We start from the raw sequence: 18084 nt of genomic DNA, 5'->3' as shown, positions 1-18084 counted from the left end.
TTGAGTGTACTAAGGGCTTCTTGGCATGGAGGAAAAAGAGTTTTCCAAGGCTATGAATAAACTCTCGGCTTGGGTCAGATTTCTTGCTGTTTCTTTTCTTTAACTATCTTTGAAGTCAAATAAAAACAGCCTTAATGTCAGGTTTACCTTTCTGATATCATAATCTTTATGTACTATTGAAAAGCTTATACTACCAGACTAGGATTTCCTTTACTTTCTCAAACACTGGACATTATCCAGAAAAAGCATATACATTTCCAACCAATTCATCCTCAGATCTTTTCATCTTCCTGTACTGTTGTAATTCTAAATCTAAGACAGATCTCAATAACTGAACAAAAAATGATAGAAGCATCTACTCTTTGCATATGATTTCTATCAACAAGACCGCGTGTGTGTATCTTACTTCTAATATAATTAAAGTTACTGCAAAATGGAAAAGGTGACAAGTGAAGAAGAAAAATTTGAAAAAATCTGTAGGATACATTAATTCCATGCCAGAGTTTAAGCACCTGTCTCTTTTCAAAAAGCCACTTAAGCTTCTATGAAGAAACAGCTCAGTTTTTAAAGTCGGTTACCACAGAGGTTTATAAAATACCTGAATATTGCATAAGGAAAAGGTAGCATTATTTTTAAAGAAAAGTAATAAATAAATATAGTTACTTAGACCTGATTTATCTTCCCCCTAAATTCGGCAGCCTAAAAGAATCTGTGAGCTTAGTCAGAACTGTTAGAGATGGACTGAAACTGCTTCTTTTTCCAGGAAAACCAGAGGTTAATGATTTTTGTCATATTGAGACTAACAGCTAACAATTGCTACAGTTGGCCTTTAGTATTTTATTTGTCCTTTTGAGGTATTCAGAATAGGTGACAATGGCTTGCAGTTGAGAACATATGTAGAGAGACCCCTGTGGCTTATGGAAAAAGTTGCTCCATGCTGGTTGGGTGTTTGAAAAAAAAATACAACCAGAGGTCTTTTATGTTCCTTTTCTTAATCAATGCATGAATGTCAAAATGCACCAATGGCTCATTCAGGGGGCAAAGCCTAAGCAGCCCCTTCTTTAAGAACACATCCTGAGATGTAAAATACATTTGCTTAACAAATTAAAATAATGAGATAATTCAATTAGTTTCTTTAAAAAAAAAAGAAAGAAAAAAGGGGACATCAGGGGATTATTGTAATACAAGAACAGGTCATACAGCACAAAAGAGGGACAAACTGATTTGGAATAAGGTTAGAGTAGTAATGAAGGAATGTACATTGAATCATGGATTCCTTTTGTAAAGAAATTTACTTGAAACAATACTCTGTACATCATAGATTCCCTCTCTGGTAGAGCTGGTGTTGCACTTTGAATGAATAAACTAATTTGAGAAAAGGCGAGGGATCTTTAAAAGAAAGAGTTTTCTTCCTTCTGTGTGTGTGCTTATGGCAAGAATCTTTCTGAATTTACATTGCACTAGTCAGGGGTCTCCATTATCAGTTCTCAGGTCTGAGAATTACAGCACAGTAAATCTTTCAGCACCTGCAAACTCATTAAAGCCTGGAAGGTAAAAGGTTTTTTTTTTAGGTTTTTTTTTTTTGCAGGGCCATCCTCATCAAAGCTGGTGAACTTCCTCAATTCATCTGAGATGAAGCACATGGTGGGAGGGGGAATTGTAAAAAGGCAAAGGTAGGGAGACTTTCCGCAAGATAAGTGAGAGGCAGCTGATTGTTTAGTAAGCATGTGTTGAATGCTTTCAGTGCACACACAAGGAAGAAAGGAAAAAAGAAGAAAACCCAGATATTGCAAACTTACTGCCAGTGGAGGAAATGAACATACAGTGTTGTAGAAAAGAAAATGGACTATTTGTGGCCCCCAGTTTTAGTTGTTTCCCTGCATTACTCCTCTAAAGATACCCTACAGCTAAATATGAAAAACCTTCCACTCACACTCACTCGACTTCCAAATTAAAAACATTTTACAGGTTAGTAAATCTCCAGCTGAGGTGATGTAGCAAAGAACAGCTGTGAAGTAATTTTGATAATGATGAGAATAATAAGCACATGGCAAGGTTCAGGGCTTTGCTGTTGCAGCTTCAGTGCTCCTGAATAGATAAAAGTGATTAAATACTCCTGATTATCCCTGACCAATATGTAATGGATTTACAGCCCTTTCAATTAGTCAGTATTTGCTTAGGACTCATTATTTTGTCTTTGGTTAAGTAATCAGCCCAGAGACTCATGTTCTGTCTAATTCCTCTGAGCCAAGTGGGTACAGGGCACCTGACCTTTGAAATGGCCATAGCTGGGAGGCAAGAATAACCACTACTCCAGCAAAGACACTGGCTATTTTAGCTAATCCTGACCCCACAAGCCAGATCAATGTATCTTAGTTTGCTACTAATGTTCTTACATCAAAATGATGGTTTAGAAATGTTGATCTATTTCTCCCCCCCTTTGCTGTTCTACCAGCAGAGCAGTTCAATACCATAAATAAAAGGGGTACCTTGTCCTGGAATCATGACACTAATGTCAGCTGCTATGAAAATGTCTAACTTTAGGAATTGCAAAGAAACCCTTATTTGTGGCCTATAATCTCTTTAGATGTTAGCCCAAACAGATTGGGTGGGAAACAAATTAACAGCAAAGGGGGAAAAAAATCAGTGGATAATTTTACCATTTTCCATTATTTCCATATGACTAATATAGTACAAGAGAGCTCCTGGGTCTTCTTTAGAAATGTATTTTGATGCCTAAGTGAAGCTCTAATAGTCAACAGTACACCAACACATAAAACCCATTGCAAACAGGAAGATAAAGATGGATTGTTAATAAAAGTGTTGCTTTTTCACATATTTAATCTCTTTCCCCCAGAAGTGAATATGGCTAGCTTTTAAGTTAATGGACTTGAAGAACAGCTAAAAAAAGGTGCTTTAATCTCTATTTTACAGAACAGAGGAATTAGAGAACCTGTAAGCCTTCCATATTGCTCATATAAACTAACATGACAAGCTTGCAAGCTGCTTGTCTGACTTCTCTTGCATCCTTCACTGTACGTCAGAATACACAGACTGGGAAACTTGCATTCTTCCTCACACGCAGTTTTACGTAAACAGAGGCCAACAGTAATCCAGTCTGGAGGGCAGAATCACACATCTTTTGTCATTTATATGTATTATAATCTAAATGCAAAATTCCCTTTTATCTTTAAAATCTTTCAAAACAGTTTTTATTATTGGAATATTGGAATTGCTGGAATGCAAAGTAAAATGGCTACCCTCTAGACCGGTATTGTTCTTGATAAGATCTTGTGTTATAATATTCAGATTCATAATTTGTCATGATTCCAAGAGCCAAGGTTAAAAAAAAAAACAACCTCTAGAAAAAATACTGGCATTAATTAAGCCCTAATACCCTCCAGAAAATTTGGGCGGCAAATGATCTTTAATAATGAATAAAACTTATTCAGCAGCTAAACAGGTATCTATTTTGTTTTTGGTCTCCACTTACTGTGAGATGCTGGAAAAGCCATGCTCTCATGATATTTGTTGCTACTTTGGGGAAAATGCCTCTTTTCTTCTGACGTTTTTTGTCCTTGTCTGGGTCGTCATCATCCCCTGTACCAGGTGAGGCTACACTGTTGTCTAAACCATCTCCTAAAAGAAAGAATAAAACAGAGGGAAGGATACATAATAATCAAGAAAAAGAAACCAAAAGGTATAATGTATTAGTGGAACACTTATGCAACTTTCTTTTGATTTGATAGAACACCAGGCACATGCATTTCCTCATTAAATATGAGTGCGGATACAAATATGCAAAAATTAGAAACCATGTCTCTCCAAATACTAATTTTGTGCCTCACACATGCACATATCATTAATTCAATTATAATTGTGTGCTTGACATAGTGCAATAGCTCTTTGTCAATTATGGATTTGAATATGGGAAAACCTGCCCCAAGAAAACCCATTCACTATAAATGCATCCCTGCAACCATACTGAATACATACTGCAGGTAATCAAGTTAAATGTTCTATAGTCTATATATTCCAGGCCCTCTGCATAGGTGACAGTAACTGTGTCACTGTTCAGTGCACATAACACACTGTCATCTCAGCCCCTCCCCATAACTATTACCTCACACACACACATACACACACACATACACCTTGTATGACCCTTCACATAGCAGTTGCATGACATAAAAACTTTCACGTCTCTGCATCAGTGATTATTATCATTAAAAAAGAAAGATGCACATCAAGGTAGGGTGCTCACTTAATCAGAACTTTCCACCAACATCTTTCTCTTCTGTGCTTTTCCCTGGCATTAATTGTGCATTAGCAAAAATCATTTACTTTTAACAGTCATAGTTATTTTTTCTTGCCCTCCAGCAAAAATGCCTTGAAAGCCTGCCTGGAGGGCATCTAAATTATGTATCTGAAAAACTCTTCTGGCAAGGCATTGCAGGACCCCTACTTTCTTAAAATTCATACGAGCACGTCTTCCTGTTTTTGGGAAGGCATCAATCAAGAGCAGCAATATATGCCATATTCCTACATTAATATTTGAACTAATAACTTTAAAAAAAGGAAAGAAACAAGATCCGACTTGTGGCATAATCAAATGCAAAATAAATGAAGAATACTGGGACAGCACTGAGACTTTATAGATTGCTGTGTTTTCCTTACACATCATTAGCCCGGAGCCACACGAAAGAGGAAAACAGAGAAGTGGAGAGTTTATGCTCCCTGCTGGTGTTTAAGAAGCCGAGGTCCTGGAAGGACATCTGGGAATTGCGCTGAGACGGTGGTTTTTGTAATTTAAGAATAGACATTCATTAGCAGTAAATGCCATAAATCCCATGCTAAGTAAAAACCTTGTCCAAGAAAGCCTAAAACAATAAACTCTGTGCTCAATGTAGCCTGAGCTAGACGCTCCATAGCTTCCTGAGGAATGCTATAGATCCACGAGCTAATTCCTAGAGCCTCTTCTAGCTCTTTAGTTCTACTAAAACAAATACATGACTACTACATATAGACCATTTGCTTCAAAACTTTTATTTCAGCTTCATCTACCCCCCCGTGCCCACTCACCCTTCCTCCCCTTCCTCCCCTCTGATAAAAACCAAACATCTCAGACCAGAGAAAGAGAAAAGCCACAGCAAAGAGCTGGCAGATTAATTTTATTGACATTTCCATTTTCACTGCAATGTGATACCCTCCATCACATGGAAGAGATGACCCTCACTATTTACAGACTGACAGGCCACTTCATTACAACCACCCTGCCCCAAGGCAGAGCAGTTTCCTTCCATCTGCCCAAACATCAGAGCAAGACCCTTAAGTCACTGCTCTCTTTTTCGTTCTGGCTTCTGTTAATGATAAATAAAGGTGAGTCAAATGGCAGCAAAATAATCGAAGGAGTGATGCCAGGTCCTATACATTGTAACAAACCAATTACTTTCAAACTGTTGGATATTTAAAAAGAACTCCTTCCTCCTGCCCCACCCTTACCCCTCTTGTGCACACACACGCGTGCGCTCACACACACACACACACACACACACACACACACTTTCCACTATGCCAAGGAACTGCTGCAAGGCAAATTCTCACAAACACTAATGGCTTCTGACTGCTCCTTGGCAACCCCAGCATTTTAACCTGGGTGGATGTGCTCTCCAAAATACAGACACTGGAGCTATCTCATCAGCTGTTCATGTGACACAGATGGAGAGTGGCTATTAGGAGCCAGGCAATGGGCCTTGGGGATCTGAGGTGCTGTACTGTAGCCTGAGGCAATTTTGAAAAGCAGTACCCGGAGTTGGGGGGAAAAAAATCCACACAGAAAGTGCAAGTTTGAAGTCAGTCAGTCTGTTTGTCTATATATCATGTAGATAAAGATATCTTTGTCTCCTTATGTAAAATCTATGTGTGTATGCATAGCATGCATGAAGATAGAAAACTTCCTTTTCTTCAATCTCTTCCTCCTTTTCTCAGTATAGAATGCTCACTACACACATATATAAACACAGTCTCTGTTTCCCTTTATGTATACATACGTGGCCCTGTGTATGTATGTGTTTCAACAGCAGAAGTCAGCAAAAGTCTTAAAGCATCATTTAAACCTGCAGCAGAGGTTGTGAATATATTTGTTTTAAAAGGCTAATAATAACCCAGGAGATGAAAATTCAGCTAAAGCTTGCATTGCCTTTTCAACTCAATCAGTGGTGTAAGAGATGAGAGACAATGTTTCCTTAATCTCTTCCATCACTTCATGAAAGGAAATTTACATATAGTACTTTCAAATTCATCAGTGAACAGTCACTGTAATATTTGCATTTCTGCAATTTGCATGGGTGTGTGTTTGTGTAGAGGACCTAAGCAAAACATGTAAACTTAAGGTCCAAATCCTGCAAACCCATATCTTCAAAATGACCGTTCCCTTTAATAAACATTATTCCTATTAGGAAGGGTTTGCTGAATCAGGCCCTAACTGACTCCTGCATTTAGAATAGAAAATTTTCTCCTTCAGTACTGAGGAAATGATTCTAGTTTCAGTTACTCCACTGTGAAACAGGAGTCACTCCAAGGGACTCAAAGGAATTACACCAGCAACAGATCAGAATCAGGTTTTCAAACTTTCAAACTCTCTCAGATTAGATCAATTTTATTTTTAAAGTGGTTGTAAAAGCAGAAGCGTACTTTAATAATTTTGAACCCAGTTCTACCATTCTTGCTGCATGAATAGCCTCACTGAATAAGGATAAGAATGGTACAAGCAGGCCCTAACTGTTGGGATATTGTTACTTCAGTGGTTTAACCCTGGATTTACACCAGTGAAACTCCAACTATATTTTGCCCCCCTGCCTTCTCTCCATATCACACAGCAGCAAAAAAACTGTGGAACAGATTGTTCACTGCCTTGCACACTGTGTATTCATTTGCTCTTGTGCAAGGAGAGTACATAATGCATAATATGAGTGGAGAATTTAGGGTGCCTGGGTTTTCAGGTTCGTTTTGCAGGTTTAAAAGACTGGGCAGGATCCAAGCCAACAGAGAATTAGGCATGTTGCCATACTTGCTTAAAATCACATGCAAGCTTTTAAAAAACTATTTAGTTGTCTCAGTAACCTCTGCAGAAGGGAAACTGTGCGCGGAGTTCCTGAAAAATATCTACCCCAAGGGCATGTGTTTGTGTCATTCATTATGGAGGATGTTGGAGACATAGGGCTCATCTACACAAGGAGTTAGTGCACTCTGAGAGACAGCATCTTAGGGTGAGAACAAGCATTTGTAGGACCCCTCCCATGTTTAGGTGATTTAGTTTAAGTTGCCTAAATCTGAGTTGGAATTGCCGTGTGCAAATTTGCTGCTTGCCAGGAGGAGGTGTAGGGAGTTGGAGGTGAGTAAAGTGGGTGTGAGGGAGGGCTGGTGGATCTGGGGGGTTGTTTGTGGGTCTGCGGGTCTGTGGTAGGGGTTGCCTGGTCTGGGGGGGATGGACTTATCAGGGGGCAGCAGTAAAAATAGTCTGGCTGGGGTTGGGGGAGGCAGGTTAAAAATAGCATAGCCCTGGAGCTGAGTAGAATAGCTGTTTTGGAAATGTATGCAAGCAGTCATTTAGCTGGGTTAACCCCATGCAGATCTAAAGTTAGTTCTTGTTCAATTAAAACTAACTTTAGTTGGGGAGTGCCATTTTTTGGGTGTCCTAAGCCTTGCAAATTCTTACACACCCAAGCATTCAGATAGTCCTAAACTTGTATGTACCCATAGTACTCCATAGTAACACCCCATGTGGACGCTCCTGGTACATACTAAAAGTATCTACACTGTAAGAAGTGGCTAGGGTGCTGTAAACTGTACCCTCTATTACAGTGCATTAACTACAACATGTAGTCAAGACCATTGCCCATTGACATAAAGACTCCTCAGGGAACAGAGGAGGAGCTCGATCCTATTGAGGGGCTGCCTAACTACACTGTAGTCCATGATCCTCCTGTTGGCATATAGCTTATAAGGGCCAATGTTGTTAATATTCTCCCACTCCTAGTTCCTCTATAAAGGAAGAATAGGGCAAAGATTCAGTGCTGCTTCGAGGGCTTTTCATGTGGCATTTTCACAGAATTTCTTCAGTAAACATGGAAGAAACTGAATTTTCACTTTAAGGAAAAGAATAAGCCGCATGGATAACTTGTTCATGACAAAGTACAAAAGCTTGATAACAGTACAGATCCAATGCCTGGAGTTTTGGAAATGAAAAAGCAAATTGTATGTATATGGTGCAGTGCAAATATAGATTTTTAAACAAACCTTATTCAAGGCCTCATGCATTTTAATGAAGTGTCTGTGTACAAAACATGTGTGGGAATGTGCATGTGAACCCACATTTGCATCAGCAATTATCTATTTTTATTTATAAATATGCCCATCTGGAGCTCTGGGAGCCTTACAACCATAATTAAATAGGTAGCTCAATAAAGCAATAAGACCAACTCCACTCCCAGAGAATTACCCCAAAACTCTGGGCAGCCCACTTACCCATATGAAGCCTAAAAAAACAGAAGAGTCTTGCAGCATGCTCTGAAGGTCACAAAATCTGTACTTTAGAGGATTAAGGTAGGAGGAAGGCCAGTTCCAGCATCAAGGACCCCTCACTGAGAATGCCTTGTTTTCCTTCTACTGGTTTAAACTAGTAGCCTGAGTGCTTCAGCAGATTGCAACTCCTTTACAAGGCTCTACTATTAATTAATTATCAATATAGATGTTAATTGGTTTAGTCTTTTGACACCCCCATTGAGCAGTAATAATTTCCCTGATGAGGAAACTGAGATGGACTAGACTAGGGGTGGCCAACTGAAGCACAGGTGCCACCAATGGCATGGGCAGCCTCCACGTGTGGCATGCAGCAGATGGGGAGGGAGCGGGCAGCACAGCAGCAGATAGAGCAGGGAGCAGATGGCAAAGCAGCAACTCAGGCAGCGAACACAAGGAAGGAATCAGAAAGCAGAGCAGCAGATCTGGCTGGGGAAGAAGATCAGAATGGCACTGGGGGAAGCAGTATGGCTAATTTGTGGCACACCTGCCAGAAGTGTTGTCCCCATTGGACTAGACCAGGAGTTTTCAACTTTTTTGGATCAGTGTACCCCCAGCGACTGGACACAGAGCAGCATACCCCTGACAGCTGGATGTGGAGTCGGGGAGGAGGGGTGGCATGCGGCCGAATGCCGAACGGCAGCACCCACTGTGTGTGAGCTTCCCCTATCCCCCGCATCTGGCCAGGTGGGCAGCACTTGTGCAGCAGTGCAGGATGGTGCGTGGTGGTGCTCTATCCCCACTTGCCCACACGGACCCTCTAGGGCCTTCTCAAGTACCCCTGGGGGTGTGCATATCTCCAGTTGGCAACCCCCAGACTAGACAGTTTCCTTAAGAAGCAAGCCATAGTAGAATGGCTTCAGGAGCTCCTGCCATGCAGCACTACCTCACCTCTTTATAGAGTATATTTTATGCCCCTCCAGCACTAGTTCACTTGCTGCTGAAATAGCACAGAAGGTGTCAGGAATAAGCCCCTCCTCCCTGGGCTTCCCAAGAGTGTTCCCTCTAAGCTGCGCTGTGTGCGTGGCTGCACAGGTGCACCTGGCAGCATGGCATGAGTGCATCTGCGCAGCCGTGCACACCACGCATCTTAGAGGGAATGCTGCTTCCCAACACCAGCAAGGAGAAGATCCTGCCTGTACTTTCCAAGGATTGCAACTGTTTTACAAAGGCCACAAAAGGCTGGTAAAAGGAAAACTTCTTGTACTTCCCCACTGTGAACCCACCTAAGACCCCTGAAGAAAATAGCCCTCAGTGACTTTTACAAGGTCATGCAGGAAATCACTGAGAGTGCTAAGAACAAAACAGAGATCTCCTGATTTCCCACCCTGTACCTCAACCACAAAGCCAGTCTTCTTCTCTAGCGGCACATGAGTGTGTTTCCCCTCAGTAAGGAATAATTTGGCTCTTTATATGCCTCATGACACTTAGCAGTGGGTGAAGGAGTTATATATCTATCCGGGAAAATATGAGAGAAGTATATTGACCACAAGAGGGAGAATAAAAAATGTACATTGTGACATTTTCTGTTGCTGTCCCTATATCTTTATAGTCTGTGTCTTTCAATGAAGTACTTAAAAATACTTTGCTTTGTTGACTTCAGGGAGGGGAAGATGTCCATGATATTTTTGAGGTATTCTAATGTTTGCATATACTGTGCAAACATTAGAATACCTCAAAAATAGCTGGTGGTTAAGGGGAGGCAAAAATTACTTCGGGAATTGTAATGTTTATTCCACTTCCTCTTTCTATTTTCCTGGCACTCTTTTTTAATTTAAGATTGAAATCAAGAGAAAGGTGCAGGTTTTTGTGCTCATAACTACCAATTTTTAAGGCTGGTGCTTTTTTTGTGCCTGGAGAGCTATCCAACAGTTGCATGAGCTAAAAAGTCAAGCAAATACTTATATTTTGTTTTAGGGGAAGGCTATCATGTGTGCATGTAATATTTTAGAGTCTTGTTGCAATCAACAGATTAAGGATTTTGTACTTTATAATCTAACATTTTTTTTCACAGTAAGTGCAAGAAAATGTTCCACTATGTTTATAGGGAGCAGTAAAGAAAACTGCTAATTACTGATCTCTCTTACCATCCTGCTATGCTAAACTATTTGGACATGTTAAAGTGAAATTTTTCTGTGATTTTCAAGTGACTAGTTCATGGCCCACTGCCGTGGAGTGCAGGAGAAGAGATGAAATGCTTTAGTTTACATGCAACATTTACTAACTGTGTGGGTTTTCCGACATTAAAGAGGGGACAGTGACCCATGCCACCTTTTTCACACTCAAAAGAGCACTGAAAAAACAGTCTTCATAGGCTTACCTCGGGCTTCTCTGGCCCTTAACACCCTCCCCCCAGGGTAGGAGCAGAAAGAGAAAAAAGAAGGGATTTTATGCTCCTTTCTCTTCAACTTTTCAGGCGGTATAAGCAGCATTTAGCAAATTCAGCCCCCAAATGGCTCCAAATGCTCTGAGCTGCAGGGGCTCATCCTTTGTTAGCCTCCCTCTATTTACACAGGATTTACGCAGGCTCTCCACTGAAGAGACCACATGTTTCTGACAGAAAGCACTTCCATTCACACTGCATCAGGCAACAGGATTGTAACCACCACAGCTTCACGCTGACCCAAGATTAGAGATTTCAGCAACACTGAGATGGTAACAATCTGCTAACTAACAAAAATTATCCATAGAGAACTCTACTGCTTACTCCAGTTAAAACTACCTAGATGAGATTACTTAAAAGGACAGTTAAGCACTAGCTACTATCAAAGAAATGTATGTCCAGTTACAGATAATTTACACATTAAAAAGAAAATATAACATGTTAGGAGGAAAACCAGACTGCAGCTTGGATTAAAACCACTTCACCCACTGGCTGGAGACATAAAGTGTAAAAACAGACAGATGGACACATATGTAAATGTGGCTGCATTTTTTTGAGCTGGCAAGTTAGTATAATAATATAGTTTAATAATTTATTTTCCATAGCTTTTTCATTTTGGTCAACTGTTCAGCAGTAACATCTTTGTTGTATTATGGGAATAGACTTCTTCCTGTGAGCGTGCTTGCTACTATGGTCAGCCACTAAGCTATAATTCTGAGACATTTCTAGGCCCCTCATATTGGGGAGCCAGCCTTCAAACTGGATATTACTTTCTGGTCATTCTAACTCTTAATCCAATTCAGTATTTCTATGCTAAATTGTTTTTTCAAATTTTATATGTGATAAATGTTGATGCTGCTAAAGGCTGCAGTTTCTATCAACAGTCGTTTTCACAGGGTAATAGAAAAATAGATTTTTAAAAGTTTAGTCTGCAGTTTTAATTCAGTGAACTGCTCTGGCTCTGCAGCAAAGGACAAAACAATTTACTCTTGTAATACTCAGTAACTCATACATGCATCTGATAAGTACATATAAAACTACATAGTATATTCTAAAGTTCTTCACAGTACATCATAATAAAGCTCTTCTGGGCACTCTAATGATTCATTTTTAGTGATCTCTCAAATGCCCTTATCCACAGTTAACACTCAGATTTTATTAAGGAGGAAAGCAGGGACAAATGTCCACTTAAGTCCCAGCTCTCAAATTCAACTCTGCTTGCACTGCACTACCTAAAGCTAAAGCTTTTTTAATGTTCTGTTCACCTCCCCTGTGTGGCATTTCTGCTAACATAAGAGTTCACAATCTTTCAGCCCCAAACACAGAAGGCTGCTATCTTCAAGTCATCCAAGGAATGTGCCAGATACTATCATCTCTTCTGCAATACAAAGAACCAGAGAGAGGGAGAGACCAAAAGAAGACCATGCTGATCAGGTTACTGAAGTCCAAAAGCCTTTCCTAGAATACTAAATGTTAATCTTTGAGCCAGCAAATGTTATAATTAAGATCCTTGAAGTTGGGGAAAAAAAGCCATTTTGAGAAGTCAACAAAGGTGCAGAGCAAAATGTCTCTGTTACAAACCTAGGGTCCAATCTAGCTCTTATTTTGGCAAAATGGCCATTCAACACACTCCTTATTCAAGCAGCATTGCCACTGACTTCAGGTTTGCCTAGTGAAGGAATGTAGGACAAGACTCATGTTTTGTTTGACCAAACATGCAAGCACATCATGATTCCTAAAAGTGATGTACATTAATAGTTGTGGTTAATTATAATTTATGATGTTCTTCCTCTTAAAAGTGAAAGTCACTTTGCACCTTGTTGGTGTGGAAGGGAAGTGCTCAATGACTTGCTTTACATTATTTTAGCTAGTTCTTTTTTTTCCCCTCAGCGAAAATCGTGAAATTTATGCACAGTTTTTGACACCTATTCTGGAAGAAAACAGTATTAAATTATGATCTAAGTATTTTGTCTGGTTTAGTAATTACTTTCAAGTAACTGTAAATGTAAATAGCTGTTACTCTGTTTAAATTTTTAATCATGCTAAACATTGTCACACAAAATGTCCTTCTGCTGAAGTCTAAATGAAATTCCCTTTAAATCTCTCCTTATTTATACTCTTAGTGTAATATTGCTGGTAGTGTAAAAGAGATGTTGTAGCTGCAATGGTTCAGAAATGATGTGAGAGGCAAGGATTTCTCGTAATAATTCTTGCCATAATTTTAGCATTTTCATAGTTATCTGTTAAGAATACCAGCTGCAACCTTTGAATCAACAAGTATCCTTTGAATCAACAGTCTAGAGGATAAAAATGTTCTTCATTTTTTGTGAAAAATATTTATTTTCTTTTTTCTACCCTGCCCTCTATTCTATCTTGTTAACATTCACTGATAACTGGAGTGTTGTTATTTTTGTTTTAGCATGAATACCAAAAAACCACTTCAATCCGAGATAGCACCAAATGGGTACGAACTAAGAAGCTTTGTTTTACGTAACTATTACCTGCTATTCTTGATATCTTCCTAACTCTGTTATCAGTGATATTAATGACATCAAAGAATGTGGACCAAATAACTATAAGTCCAATTAAAATTCTACCTGTAGCTAAAATAACCTCATTATTATGTTCAAAGTTAGCTTATTCATATTTACAATGTAATATTTGGCAGTTGTTATTCATATATGAAGATGTACTCTCCATATTTTTAATGGGTAGATCATTTCTAATTCTCAAAATTGTTTTTAAAGGTAACCATGCATGTATTTTATTCACTTCATTCATAGTTGTGAAAACAAAAAGGAAAATAATGCTTTAGCACACCTCCTTTCCCCTGTAATTCTTGAAAAAGTCAAACAATAGAACACTTAAATAAAGTGCAGTTTTGAATAGGCCACTGTTACGACACCAATAATACCAATACCACTTGGATACCGATGATATTTTTAAATAGACATCTTTCTTACATTGGTACACAGTAATGCTGCCATAGTTAGTGATATATTAATGATTGCATTAGAAGTTCCTCTCTTTAGGGCCTTGTGACTCAGCTATAAAATTTGTACCAGCTGAAATCTTGTATAAAAGAGCTCAGTTTTACTCCAATTTTATAACCATTTCTTTTTTAAAATTTAGGGGCTGAAAGTGTAACATAGACATTTGCTCCTTAAAGATATATATAATACATTTTGCTCCTGAAAATCTTCAGTCATTAAAAGGCATTTGTTAGGTCACAATTCCATGAAGTGAATTAATCTGTTTTGGGATTTAAAACAAAAACTGAGGATGGGTGAATATTAAAAGTTTAAAAGTAGCTACTGTGCATCAATAGGAGAAAGTTACAAAGGGCCTTACCATGCACTCTCTATAGATAAACTGCATATAAACTTGTATTTTATTCATAATACAAATCTTGATACACATTCACAGCAAATACACCACCAAGCAAGATGCCTCCTGTGAATGTATATTAAGAAAAATATGAAATAACTCCAAACTTTTTGGATCTTACATACCATAAGAGCTCCAACACTTATGCACAATGGGGTGGATTAACTCTCTGGGTGCTGCAGACATATATTTGCACCTCCTCCTAAAGTGTTCATTTGGCTGGCAGTCTGGAAAATGCCAGAATGCGAAGGGTTAAGTTGAAACACTGACAATCTTTGCTTTTCTAAGTTTCAGTCAAACCCTGTACTTTAAGAATACTGTTTATGTATTAGCTAGCATGCTGAGGGTACTGAGGTAAAAGGCCTGATCCAAAGCCCAACAAAACCATGCTTTGGATCAGTCCACAATAACTCTGGGTAATGATTCTGAAGGACACTGATAATAACATAGGATTTATAGATCTCAACCGCTTACATGTATTAGAGGTTTACATATAGTTACAAGACTTTCCTAAACATTACATTTGAGTTCAGGAAACAATTTAACACTTTTAAGAGCAAACATTGAAGAGCTGAAGCATCTTTGTTATTCCTAACTTTTTAGGAACTAGCCTCAGTTATGAAACTAAAACGTCCTTACTGCATATAAATTATAGAACTGAAAGAAGCAAGGCTGCAGACAGGGGAATGCTGGTTGGCAAGCTCCAAAAATAACCAATCGTTGAGTAGTCTCACAACCATCTCACCTTTCCACTTCCTACTGAATTTATGAGATTGTTTCAGGTACGTGCAGCAAAGAGTAATAAAGCCTCCTCTATACTAAGCTGTTTCTGCCTCCAGAATTTGTGCAGAGCTGCACTTCATCAGCTGTTTTGGCAAGGTGTATACTGCACCCAGTGAAAATACATTTTTTGAATGGGCTATGGCAGCCAGCAGAAGGTATTGGTGTGTCTATATGACTTTTCTGCTGGCTGCTGGGTGGTAGTCAAAGCCTTATTTAGTCAGAGACCTGGTATTGCTGGAATGCTGTGATTATGGGCATATAATTTTGCCAGTAGGAAAAAGGCTGTAGTGTAGATCAGACCTAAAAAGGGAAAAGAGAGACCACCTCTACCGTCATCTTCCTACTCTGCTCTGAGCCTGGTTTGAGTAGTCAGCTAAAATGAACACAAAGCAGTAAAACAACTCAGTGGAAACAGTGGGAAATGAAGGATTTTACAAAGCACTTCTGTGAATTGTTGCTGGAAACAGAGGAGAGAGAATGCCAAGGATGCAACATATTGGTTTGTTTTTAGTATTGTCTATTTAAAAGGTCATGGCTCAAGACAAGAAATGACAGGGCCGCTGTGGAATGTGGTGCTGTTCTCTATCATTTGATTTGAATCAAGTATTTCACCACATTAGGAAGCATGGGACAGGAAGTGAAATCAGTTCCTTGAAAGATGGGGTGACTTATATCATCTATAGTCCCTCACCCCCAGTGAAAAAGGACCTAACTTGATGGGCTTCAAAATGAGTCCTATTGAACAAAGTTGTAGACATTTCTTTTTCAAGGGGTGGAAGAGGCAATTGAGTTTTCTCCCCAGGAAGGCTTTTATTTTAGGTTCAACCAGCCTAATAGACAGCTGACATGTATGTCATAAGATCAGATCTGAGCCCCACCAATCAAATAGCAGACTGGACTAAATATGCTGATGCAGCAAATTTCCAGATCTTGATCACACTAGGCAAGGGAGTCATTCTTCTCAGTGATAAAGTCAGTGAATGCACTCTGGAGGAGATAAAAAATTAAGAACCAGCTGACTTTGCACCATTTGAGTGAGGTATTCACTGGTGACCCAGAACAACAGAATTGTCATGGTCTGGCTAGCTAGGAATCACTGTAGTAGTAGAAAACTGTGCTCCCAAATATACTGCATTTGGGAGCTACTTCATATAGTCTAGCTACATGCCCCATACAGAAAAACAGTAGTCTGTCTCTTGTAATACTTCCATCTTAAAAATGTTTAATCAATAAAGAACGTTGTACTCACACACTAAAGAAAAACAGTAATTTTATACTTAAAATATTTCTCCTTAATTTTACAAATGTCATCTTGTTAAGCTAATTTGTGAAATGCATACATATGTATATGTGTGTGCGTGCGTGTGTGCGTGTGCGTGTGTGTGTGTGTGTGTGTGTATCAACTGAGAATTACAATACTAATTGCAATACTAGTATTGGGGCATTGTTGGGTATGATGGTTCTCAAACTTTTGGCATCTCTGTAGCCTTCCTTAAGTTTCTTAAACTGCCATATACCAATATAATTCCATGTTATGGATAATAAAAAAAACCCAAACATTTTATGGCATCACCAGATGGTAATCTCCTCAGCGCCTAAGAGATAATACATGTTCTTTTCTTAATTTTCCCCACTTTTTTCCTTCGCTTTCCTCCATTTAGATTTTCCTGTTTCTTTGTCTGCTTTCCTATTCCCTCCTTTTGCATATTTGCCATAAGTTTTCCCCATATCCCAATCTGAGACGCAAGGCATTTGGTCTCTATTTCTTTTCTGTCATTGATTCAAAGGCAGTGTTACTAAGTTGCTGAAGCTGGAAGCTTTCAGTACTGAGTGAGTCAGGAGTACACGTTCTACTAAAAAAAGCCGTGAGATTATTGAGAAGTAAAACTTTGCAAGGTAAATTATCATCATAATCATTCCCATCATCATCACCATCACTTTTTCTGCCTCACATTACATTATTGAGTGTTTTCTTTTTCATTTTGGTCCATATTGACCACTCCATGGTTCTCAAACTTCTGAAAGTATTTTCTATAACCTCTGTTGTTCTGTTTCAGATCCCATATTTTAGGAAGGGAGTATAAAAGTGATTAGTGTTCCTTGTCCTTAGAAAAGTATAGCAAAATAAAACAGAAAGCAATAATATGGAAATAATCTTTGGGGAAAGGCATACATTCCACCCTATGTCTGCTTGCATTCAAGTCAATGGCAATATTTCCATTTAACTGAACAAGAACAGGCTTTAAGGAAACAGGTTAGCATCTTCCAAAAAAATACTGGATAATTTTTTTCACTAACTATTGAGAGGAAATCCTGAAGGCTTTACACTATTTTCCCTCAGTCTTTCTTCACACCTAAATTCTAGAGACATAAATTAGAGTTGGTTCTGAATATAGACTGTGATAATACTTCAAAATTGGACCACTTCTTAATTTGGCCTGCTCCTCCTCTCATTAAATAAAGCCAGGTTACGGACCTCATTCTTTACTGCCATCCACTCTGTTGCCATTTACACCAGGGCAAAGGGGTGTGAATTAGTATGGGAAGAATTAAGATTAATTGTTTTTGATTACCGCTCTGGATGTGAAAATAGTTTCACAGTGTACAAGGGGATACAGAATCAGAACCACTGACTTTTACATGGGCAGAATCAGGCCTTTATTACTGCCTAATAGTCATTTTGGAATTCTGCAGAATAAGATCCCTTGATCAATTACAAAACACTGTTTGTATTATATTATATTATAGCGTGCTGAGATGTATACCTTCTCTTGTGGGTTGTGTCAGGGGTTGTCAACCAGGGGTATGCATATTCCCAGGGGTACCTGAGAAGGCCCTAGGGGGTATGTGGGCAGGCGAGGATGAAGTGCTGCCACCCACCACCCTGTGCCGCTGCCTCCCACGGCCAGGGGTGGGGTGAGGGCAGTGGTGCCCCTTTGTGGGCTGCACAG

At 39.2% G+C, this 18084-nt stretch overlaps 1 protein-coding gene across 4 annotated transcripts in view; it reads right to left on the bottom strand.

Moving 5' to 3' along the window:
- MEIS2 (Meis homeobox 2) overlaps positions 1-18084 on the bottom strand; it is a 214264-nt gene that overhangs the window by 152019 nt on the left and 44161 nt on the right. For 2 of the 4 annotated variants that reach the window (XM_090033513.1, XM_090033512.1), the window contains 2 exons: positions 14476-14577; positions 3494-3639 (listed from right to left, as the gene is read on the bottom strand). In XM_090033513.1, coding sequence (XP_089889639.1) covers positions 3494-3639; positions 14476-14577 — 248 coding nt within the window. The remainder of the gene's footprint in view (positions 1-3493; positions 3640-14475; positions 14578-18084) is intronic. The other 2 variants (XM_090033515.1, XM_090033514.1) reach the window with 1 other exon arrangement.

The sequence above is a fragment of the Crocodylus siamensis genome, chromosome 2 (genome assembly GCF_052110815.1).
Source record: "Crocodylus siamensis isolate JL-2025a chromosome 2, ASM5211081v1, whole genome shotgun sequence".
In the NCBI taxonomy this organism is placed as follows: Eukaryota; Metazoa; Chordata; order Crocodylia; family Crocodylidae; genus Crocodylus; species Crocodylus siamensis.
This window is presented reverse-complemented; position numbering and strand designations above follow the sequence as displayed.